This window comes from Prionailurus viverrinus, chromosome D2 (assembly GCF_022837055.1).
Source record: "Prionailurus viverrinus isolate Anna chromosome D2, UM_Priviv_1.0, whole genome shotgun sequence".
NCBI lineage: Eukaryota > Metazoa > Chordata > Mammalia > Carnivora > Felidae > Prionailurus > Prionailurus viverrinus.
This window is the reverse complement of record NC_062571.1, coordinates 88,398,050-88,409,117: the sequence shown is the minus strand read 5'-3', so window position 1 is coordinate 88,409,117 and position 11,068 is coordinate 88,398,050. Positions and strand designations below refer to the sequence as shown.

The 11,068-nt window shown below is 45.0% G+C and overlaps 1 protein-coding gene across 1 annotated transcript; it reads left to right on the top strand.

The window, feature by feature from the left end:
* Nucleotides 1–8,211: 8,211 nt before the first annotated feature.
* On the top strand, nucleotides 8,212–9,123 carry LOC125147444 (olfactory receptor 13G1-like). Its single transcript, XM_047824409.1, has one exon. The coding sequence runs from the start codon at nucleotides 8,215–8,217 to the stop codon at nucleotides 9,121–9,123; it is 909 nt and encodes a 302-aa protein (XP_047680365.1). The 5' UTR covers nucleotides 8,212–8,214.
* The last annotated feature ends 1,945 nt before the right edge of the window (nucleotides 9,124–11,068 follow it).

Sequence of the window (11,068 nt, the reverse complement as noted above, 5' to 3'; positions counted from 1 at the left end):
GGTCATCAAGACAGTACGGTACTGGCACAAAAACAGACACATAGATCAATGGAACAGAAAAGAAAACCCAGAAATGGACCCACAACTCTATGGTCATCTAATCTTCGATGAAGCAGGAAAGAATATACAACTGAAAAAAAAGACAGTCTCTTCAACAAATGGTGTTGGGAAAACTGGACAACAATGTGTAGAAGAATGAAACTTGACCACTTTCTTATACCATACACAAAAATAAATTCAAAATGGATGAACGACCTAAATGTGAGACAGGAAACTATTAAAATCTTTTTTTAATGTTTATTTAGTTTTGAGAGACAGAAAGAGACAGAACCTGAGCGGGGGAGGGGCAGAGAGAAAGGGAGACACAGAATCAGAAGCAGGCTCCAGGCTCTGAGCTGTCAGCACAGAGCCCAATGCGGGGCTTGAACCCACGAACCACAACATCATAACCTGAGCCGAAGTTGGAGCTTAACCAACTGAGCCACCCAGGCGCCCCTAGGAAACCATTAAAATCTTAGAGGAGAACACAGGCAGCAATCTATTTGACCACAGCCATAGCAACTTCTTACTAGACACATCACTGAAGGCAAGGGAAACAGAAGCAAACGTTAACTTTTGGGACTTCATCAAGATTAAAAGCTTCTGAACAGTGAAGGAAGCAATCAATAAAACTAAAAGGCAACTGAAAGAATGGGAAAAGATATTTGGAAATGACATATCAGATAAAGGGTTAGTATCCAAAATGTATAAAGAACTTTTCAAACTCAACACGCCCCACCAACAAAAATAATCCATTGAAGAAATAGAAGCAGAACAGCAAAGGCAGCCTAAACCCAGCAGAAGAAGAGAAATAATAAAGATCAGAGCAGAAATAAACAATATAGAATCTAAAAAAACTGTAGAGCAGATCAATGAAACCAAGAGTTGGTTTTTTGAAAAAATAAACAAAATTGACAAACCTCTAACCAGGCTTCTCAAAAAGAAAAGGGAGATGACCCAAATAGATAAAATCATGAATGAAAATGGAATTATTACAACCAATCCCTCAGAGATACAAACAATTATCAGGGAATACTATGAAAAATTATATGCCAACAAATTGGACAACCTGGAAGAAATGGACAAATTCCTGAACACCCACACTCTTCCAAAACTCAATCAGGAGGAAATAGAAAGCTTGAACAGACCCATAACCAGCGAAGAAATTGAATCGGTTATCAAAAATCTCCCAACAAATAAGAGTCCAGGACCAGATGGCTTCCCAGGGGAGTTCTACCAGACGTTTAAAGCAGAGATAATACCTATCCTTCTCAAGATATTCCAAGAAATAGAAAGGGAAGGAAAACTTCCAGACTCATTCTATGAAGCCAGTATTACTTTGATTCCTAAACCAGACAGAGACCCAGTAAAAAAAGAGAACTACAGGCCAATATCCCTGATGAATATGGATGCAAAAATTCTCAATAAGATACTAGCAAATCGAATTCAACGGCATATAAAAAGAATTATTCACCATGATCAAGTGGGATTCATTCCTGGGATGCAGGGCTGGTTCAACATTTGCAAATCAATCAACGTGATACATCACATTAACAAAACAAAAGAGAAGAACCATATGATCCTGTCAATCGATGCAGAAAAGGCCTTTGACAAAATCCAGCACCCTTTCTTAATAAAAACCCTTGAGAAAGTCGGGATAGAAGGAACATACTTAAAGATCATAAAAGCCATTTATGAAAAGCCCACAGCTAATATCATCCTCAACAGGGAAAAACTGAGAGCTTTTTCCCTGAGATCAGGAACACGACAAAGATGCCCACTCTCACCGCTGTTGTTTAACATAGTGCTGGAAGTTCTAGCATCAGCAATCAGACAACAAAAGGAAATCAAAGGCATCCAAATTGGCAAAGATGAAGTCAAGCTTTCGCTTTTTGCAGATGACATGATATTATACATGGAAAATCCGATAGACTCCAGCAAAAGTCTGCTAGAACTGATACATGAATTCAGCAAAGTTGCAGGATACAAAATCAATGTACAGAAATCAGTTGCATTCTTATACACTAACAATGAAGCAACAGAAAGACAAATAAAGAAACTGATCCCATTCACAATTGCACCAAGAAGCATAAAATACCTAGGAATAAATCTAACCAAAGATGTAAAGGATCTGTATGCTGAAAACTATAGAAAGCTTATGAAGGTAATTGAAGAAGATTTAAAGAAATGGAAAGACATTCCCTGCTCATGGATTGGCAAAATAAATATTGTCAAAATGTCAATACTACCCAAAGCTATCTACACATGCAATGCAATCCCAATCAAAATTGCACCAGCATTCTTCTCGAAACTAGAACAAGCAATCCTAAAATTCATGTGGAACCACAAAAGGCCCCGAATAGCCAAAGGAATTTTGAAGAAGAAGACCAAAGCAGGAGGCATCACAATCCCAGACTTTAGCCTCTACTACAAAGCTGTCATCATCAGGACAGCATGGTATTGGCACAAAAACAGACACACAGACCAATGGAATAGAATAGAAACCCCAGAACTAGACCCACAAACGTATGGCCAACTCATCTTTGACAAAGCAGGAAAGAACATCCAATGGAAAAAAGACAGCCTCTTTAACAAATGGTGCTGGGAGAACTGGACAGCAACATGCAGAAGGTTGAAACTAGACCACTTTCTCACACCATTCACAAAAATAAACTCAAAATGGATAAAGGACCTGAATGTGAGACAGGAAACCATCAAAACCTTAGAGGAGAAAGCAGGAAAAGACCTCTCTGACCTCAGCCGTAGCAATCTCTTACTCGACACATCCCCAAAGGCAAGGGAATTAAAAGCAAAAGTGAATTACTGGGACCTTATGAAGATAAAAAGCTTCTGCACAGCAAAGGAAACAACCAACAAAACTAAAAGGCAACCAATGAAATGGGAAAAGATATTTGCAAATGACATATCAGACAAAGGGCTAGTATCCAAAATCTATAAAGAGCTCACCAAACTTCACACCCGAAAAACAAATAACCCAGTGAAGAAATGGGCAGAAAACATGAATAGACACTTCTCTAAAGAAGACATCCGGATGGCCAACAGGTACATGAAAAGATGTTCAGCGTCGCTCCTTATCAGGGAAATATAAATCAAAACCACACTCAGGTATCACCTCACGCCAGTCAGAGTGGCCAAAATGAACAAATCAGGAGACTATAGATGCTGGAGAGGATGTGGAGAAACAGGAACCCTCTTGCACTGTTGGTGGGAATGCAAATTGGTGCAGCCGCTCTGGAAAGCAGTGTGGAGGTTCCTCAGAAAATTAAAAATAGACCTACCCTATGACCCAGCAATAGCACTGCTAGGAATTTATCCAAGGGATACAGGAGTACTGATGCATAGGGCCACTTGTACCCCAATGTTCATGGCAGCACTCTCAACAATAGCCAAATTATGGAAAGAGCCTAAATGTCCATCAACTGATGAATGGATAAAGAAATTGTGGTTTATATACACAATGGAATACTACGTGGCAATGATAAAAAATGAAATATGGCCTTTTGTAGCCACGTGGATGGAACTGGAGAGTGTGATGCTAAGTGAAATAAGCCATACAGAGAAAGACAGATACCATATGTTTTCACTGTTATGTGGATCCTGAGAAACTTAACAGGAACCCATGGGGGAGGGGAAGAAAAAAAAAAAGAGGTTAGAGTGGGAGAGAGCCAAAGCATAAGAGACTGTTAAAAACTGAGAACAAACTGAGGGTTGATGGGGGGTGGGAGAGAGGAGAGGGTGGGTGATGGGTATTGAGGAGGGCACCTTTTGGGATGAGCACTGGGTGTTGTATGGAAACCAATTTGACAATAAATTTCATATATTAAAAAAAAATAATAATAATCCATTGAAGAAATAGGTAGAATACATGAATAGACACTTTTCCAAAAAAGACCTCCAGATGGCTAACAGACACATGAAAAGATTCTCAACATCGTTCATCATCAGAGAAATACAAATCAAAATCACAATGAGATACCACTTCACACCTGTCATAACAGCTAAAATTAACAACTCAGGAAACAACAGGTGTGAGCAAAGATGTGGAGAAAGGGGAAACCCTCTTCCACTGTTAGTGGGAATGCAAACTGGTGCAGCCACTCTGGAAAACAGTATGGCGGTTCCTGAAAAAAAATAAAAATAGAACTATCCTACGATCCAGGAATTGCACTACCAGGTATTTATCCACATGATACAAAAATGTTGATTTGAAAGGGTACATATGTCCCAATGTTTTTAGCAGTGCTACCAGAAATTGCCGAATTAAGAGCTTAAATGTCCATTGACTGATGAATGGATAAAGATGTGATATATATACACACAATGGAACATTACTCATCCATCAAAAAGAATGAAATCTTGCCATTTGCTACAAATCTTGCCGTTTGTATCATGCTAAGCAAAATAAGTCATTCAGAGAAAGACAAATTTCATATGATTTCACTCATATGTGGAGTCTGGGAAACAAAACAGATTAACATATTGAGGAGGGCGGGGGAGAAAAAGGGGAACCATAAGAGACATTGAACAATAGAGAACAAATTGAGGGTTGATGGAAGGAAGTGGGTGAGGGGATGGGCTAAATGGGTGTTAGGCATTAAGGAAGGCACTTGTTGGGATGAGCACTGGGTGTTGTATTTAAGTGATAAATCACTGAGTTCTACTACTGAAACCCATATTGCACTGCATGTTAACTAAAATTTAAATAAATTTTAAAGAGACAAAAACAAAATAAAAATAAAAATTTGGAAAAAAATAGATAAATAATAAATAAGTCAAAAAAAGAGATAAAAGCCATCCAAATTGGAAAGAAGGAAGTAACTTGCCTGCAGATAACATGATCTTGTATATAGAGAATACTGAACATTGCCAGAAACATCTCCTGACATTTGCAATAACATGGATGAGCCTAGAGAACATAATGTTCAGTGAAATCCACCACACAAAAACGATCATCAGTGTATGGTACTCTTTCTATGTGGAATCTGAAAAAAGGTGATCACATAGAAACAGAGTAGAATAGTGCCTGCCAGGAGCCAAGGATGTGGGGAATAGAGAGATTCTGAATAAAGGTTCAAGCCTTCAGTTACAAGATGAGTGGGTTTGAGGAGTGAGCGTGCTGCATGGTGACAATACACCGTACTGTATACCTGACATTTGCTACAACCATACATATTAAGCTTTCTCAACAACAACAAAAAAGTAACTTTGCAAGATGATGGATATGTTATTTAACTTGGTTGTGGCAATCACTTCACAATGTACACATCTATCAAATCATCATATTGTATATTTCAAAAAAAAACTTATGCTGTTAACACAAAGTACATACAACTTTTATTTGTCATCCATACCTAAATAAAACTACGGGAAACATCCCAAGTGACAGGCTGACCCTTTCTCTGAAACCAAGCAGTTGAGGGTTAAGGTGAACCCGAGATGAGACAAGCTGACAAGTGCCCTGACCTTGAACTGAAAATGTCCAGCCCAGATCAGCAGTTTGGACAAGTCTGAGAAGACCTGGTGACCAGCCAGTCACTGCTTCCACATACTGTCCTGGAGTAAATGTCCTGGAGGCATGAAAAGCTACCAGCTGTAAGACACACCCTTTCCAGGAACGAGGCAGCCTGACACCACTGGCCTGGGTTAGTGTGGTTTCCCCAGGGCAACTATCCATTCTCCCAGGTTTGTGGAGTAAGGAGAGGAGTGCTGCCTGACTGGATGGCATCTGCACTAGCTCTGTGTGTGAAGCAGGGGGCACAGAAAGCTGAGGACAATGTCCAGTGGCCACTGATAACTGGCCATTAGCTACTCCAAGTTTCTGGGACCTGGTAATGTCCAGCAACAGCTCTAAGCCAATGGGAGTTGACCTTGATTTTTCTTTTTGAGAGACAGATGTGGGGGTGGGACAGAGAGAGAGAGAGAGAGAGAGAGAGAGAGAATCTTAAGCAGACTTGACACTCAGCACAGAGCCTGACAAGGGGCTCAATTTCATGATCCTGAGATCATGACCTGAGCCAAAATCAAGAGTCAGTCACTTAGCCATCTGAGCCACCCAGGCTTCCCAATATTTGCACATTTCTATCTGGGAAGAAAGGACAAGGTCTGCCCGAGGCAGAAATGGTGGGTCAGTGTGTTCATTGGCTCAATACCATGACAGTCTCACTGCCTGACACGCCCATTGGCTCCTCCTGATGCCCATTGGGCAGCCAGCCCCTGGTTACTGCTGAGCACCAGCCCCTGTTTGAGTCTGGACCACACCATCAGGTACCAAGAATATGTTCTGTTCTTACTTGGTGGTGATTAGATGGGTCCCCCAGGTGCTGGTCAGCTTCTCCAGAGAGTCCTGAATCCATGGGTGAGCAGGTTCTGTGCTAATTGGTCCCTCAGGGTGCACCAAGCACTACCTGTGAGCCGTGTCTACCTACTCCAGATGGTATAGGGCTTCTCCAGCCCTGGTTACAAATCTCCAACTGACCCTGCTCTTGGCTGCAAGTGTCACTCACTGTAGTTTTTCTTTTTAAAACCAACTCTATTTCCTAATAATTTATGATTCTCTAAAGATTTTTCCTTGGGACCAAGAAGGAAGTTTCTTGAGAGGATACCAGGGATTCCAGAAGCCTTTTATCATATTTTTGTAAGCACCTACTATCATTGAATGTTGATTCTGTGTATCATGTGTGTTTTAAATATAAACAGCGCTTTGATCATGTGGACAATTACATTTTACTCTGTGACTAAGAATCATGATATCCCTTTGGCTGTTATGTTTGAGGATGATAATTCTCTAATCATATTTTTAAAAAGTAAACAGAACCACATGGCGAGTATGTAGTATAAGATCCACCTCTCTCCCTCTCTCTCTCCCTCTCTCTCTCTCTCTCTCTCTCTCGGTCTCTCCCTCTAACACTCTCTCTCTCCCTCTCTCTCCCCTCTGTCTCCCCTCTCTCTAACACTCTCTCCCTTTCTCTCACCCCCTCTCTCTCCCTATAACACTCTCTCTCTCTCTCCCCTTCTCTCTCCCTCTAACACTCTCTCTCTCCCTCCCTCCTTTCTCCCCTCTTTCTAACACTCTCTCCCTTTCTCTCTCCCCCATCTTTCATCTTTCTCTTTTTTAAAGTATCAGATTTTTGGTTGAAATGTGTCAACATTTTCCACACCAGTGGGCACATTCCAGTGGGTGATCTGATTCCTCATTCTCAGACCACCCCTCATAACAACATGTCCTTGTAATGTTTAGTGAAAGCCAACACCCCAACAGCAATGCCAGCAAGTAGGTTGCCAAGCCCCTGACTTTATGCGGATGTCTGAAACTCTTCTTTTCTCGTTAAAGGGCTATGATCTAAGCAGTGAAACATTTCCAAGATGCACTGTTTTGAAATCAACACAGTGGCCCCACAGGACACAATAATCTAGAAGGAGTCATGCCACCCCCACTTACAGAAGCTGCATGGATGAACATGGGTCTGTGCTATCCCAGGTTTATCTTGGGGGAACTTTTGATTCAGCTGAAGAGTTTGGTGGTGATTTGTCTTTGATCGGGGGGGGGTGCTGTTGTGGGCCATTCTGCACCCTAAAGACAGGCCTGCCCCTCGCGCCCAGTGCATGTGTGTGCACAGGTCCCGGAGGGACCCTGGGTCCCTCTCAGCCAGTGCTGCCTGGGTGTGGTCAGTCTGGGAAGAAGACAGCAGACTTCAGAAGCAGTTCTCCCTTCTCCCCCTCCCTCCCACCCCTTCTCTGTCCCCAGACCCTGTCTGAGTGGGTGAGCGGGCTGTAAACACAATCAGGTCGCCCAGTTCTCCATAAGCCCCCCAACACCATGCATGCTCAGTGCTCTGTGTGGTGGGAAGACAAGCACTTGCCGACCAGGGCCCCAGGTCCAGTGATCTTGTGAGTGGGGTCTCAGTCCTGCACCAGGGAGGGGAGGGGTGAGGACTGGGACTTCTCTGCACATTAGGGGCAACTGCCTCTTCTGTGATGTCCCTGCCCCCCAAAGTTTTCCAGGACACAAATCTCCATTTTTATTACCAAAATAGTATTTGAAGTTCTCTTTCAAAGCGGGTCACAAACATATTTGCGGGATGCTCAGAACAAGTTGAAACAGTGAGAACGTCTTTCCTTCACAGCAGGGTCAGAGCCTCACCCCCAGTGGCTGTGATGAACCAGACACTGGTCACCGAGTTCCTCATTCTGGGATTCTCAGAAACACCTCAGCTGCAAATGCTCCTCTTTCCTGTCTTCCTCCTCCTCTACATGGTGGCCCTCTCTGGAAACCTGCTCATCGTGGTGGCCATTGGCTCCTGCCCTGCCTTGCATACCCCCATGTACTTCTTCCTGGTAAACCTGGCCGTGGTGGACATCCTCTGCACCTCCACGATCCTGCCCAAGCTGCTGGGCAGCATGGTGGCTGACAGGACCATCTCCTATGGGGGTTGCATAGTGCAGCTTTTCTCCTTCACGTGGTCTCTGGGAGCTGAGCTGCTGCTGTTTTCCGCCATGGCCTATGACCGCTACGTGGCCATCTGCTGGCCCCTGCGCTACAGCACCCTCATGGACTCCCGGGTTTGTAGGCTCTTGGCCGTGGCCGTGTGGGCCATCAGCCTGGCCAACACTAGTGTGAACACCGGCCTCCTGCTGCACCTGCCCTTCTGCCATTCCAACGTGGTCGAGCACTTCTTCTGCGAGATCCCCCCTCTGCTGAAGCTCGCCTGTGCCCCGACACACCTGAACGAGGCCATGGCCTTCACTGCAGACGTGATCCTGGCCTTGGGGAACTTCTCTGTGATCATGCTCTCCTACGGCTGCATCATCGCCAGCATCCTGCGCATCCGCTCGGCCTCAGGCAAGCGACGGGCCTTCTCCACCTGCTCCTCCCACCTCCTGGTGGTCTCCCTGTACTACTGCACTGTCATCTACACCTACATCCGCCCAGCATCCAGATACTCGTTGCACAAGGACAAGGTGGTGTCTGTGATCTACACTTCGGTGGCGCCCTCCCTGAACCCCCTTATCTACTCCCTGAGGAACACGGAGGTCAAAGCTGCCCTCCGGAGGCTGTTCTCCTGAGCTAAGGTCTGTGCGCCCAATGCCCAGGCCCCGCCACCTCCCCCGAAGGGTTTGGCAACAGGCAGTGATCCAGGGTGCAGTTTTCCCTAAAGTGAGATGTGCCCTAGTGTCCGGGAGCCCCCAGCCTGCTCCCTGAACGCACATCTCAATGTGCTGTGCAGCATCCATGGGGCCCAGCTGTGACACCACTGCACCCTGGGCCCCAGGAAGCCCCTTATCCTCCCAGACGCTGGGTGTCCTGCCCTGTAGGGTCAAGGAGACCTGTGTGGCAGCTCTGTGAACTGAAAGGCACTAAATAGATTAAAGAAGTCATCAGTGTGGACATGGCCCTGTCCCCAGCCCTGGCTACCAATTTTCTCTCCAACATGCCTGTGCTCAAGGCAGGGGCTCAAGGCACGGGGTTTAAGTGGGGCCCGTGGCCGCCCCCCCGACCCCCACACTCTCGAGGCTGTCTCGAAGCAGAGCCAGTGAGGGTGGCAGCTTGGGGGAGGATTTGTTCTTAGGAGAAGAGGTTCTGCCTGGAAACAGAGTCTCCAAGAGTTGTCTTTAAAAAAATTTTAGCACTTTTTAGGGTGATATTCTGACAAGGCTTTTTCAAGTCTGGAATATGGAGATGGTCATCAGTGTGGGAGGTGAACCAGGGTGGCTGTGCCCTGCCCTCTTCCATCACAAACCAGGAACCTGTCGACCCTGGACCTGAGGAGGTTTGGGTTCCAGAGAATTTGGGCACCAGGGGAGGCCTGAGGGAAACGAAGCTCCTCGTGGCCCAAACACTCCATTCCCCCTTGAGATCTAACTGTGCAGGGCTGGGACGGGGTGCAAGAAGATGTGTAGTTTGGAAGCTCGTGGACAGAAATGGTCCTTTGATGGAACAGGGCTGTGACCCCCACATGCTCTGTCACCATGTTTCCAGGCCCGCCCTCCTCCACGTCGCCTTGTCTATCTCCCTCTACAGACTTTAAACTCTTTGAGGACAAGGACAATGTCCTGTTCACCTTCTTACTCCTGCACCAGGGCTGTTTGTCTAAATCAATTCACTTGCAAGCATTGTGCACCAGGCACATGGCAGGAACCCAGTAAATACCAGCTGATAGAATGGACCAATCATCTAATTGATCTAATCTAATCAATCATCTAATTGATTTCTACCAATTAGAAGTAGTTTTGCAAAGGCTGCACAGAAGCATTTTTGTGACATGGTTAGTCAGGGGGACAGTGACCATTCTCTTTATTTTTCCCTAATTGGAAATAAACTTCACGTTTATGAGGTTTACAGAACCTGTGGAACCTGGGCAGAGCTATCAGGATGGCGGCCAGGGGCAGAGTTTGCAACACAGTCCTGGAGCCTCCAAGCTTTGCACAGGACACAGGAGGGTGGCTGGTCGGCACAGCCATGTTGGGACTGGCTGCAGCCACAGAGGTGGCTTAGCCTGCCTTGCTGCTCGGACCACAGTGGGAGACAGTTGCCAGAAATGCTCCCAGGGATAAACTCTGGGGCCAGAACTCTGCAGGAGAGGTGCCAGTTCCCACCCTCGGGTTGAGGGAGGCATTCTGCAGAGGGGAGGGTCTGGAGCCACCATGGAGGACCCCAGGCCCAGGGACCCCCAGCATGACTCACACCCTTAACTCGTATCTGCTCCTAGGTTTTCTGTTGCTCTGTGTGGTAGGGATTCTCTGAAAAAGATCCATGGGGTTTCTTATCTTTCCAAATGTGTATTTCATGCTAATAAAATTGGAAAACAAAGACATTTAAAAGGAGAAAGTAAAAAAGCAAAGCCTTTTAATTTCATCCAAAGGCTGGTGTGAACAATTTTTTGTTTGTCTATGTTTGCACATATACACAGACTTTAATAAATATAGAATAACTTTATACTTATTATTTTATAAACTGTTCCTTTCAGTTTAAAAAACACTGTGTAACCCTTTCCTTCTCTTCCAGGTTCTC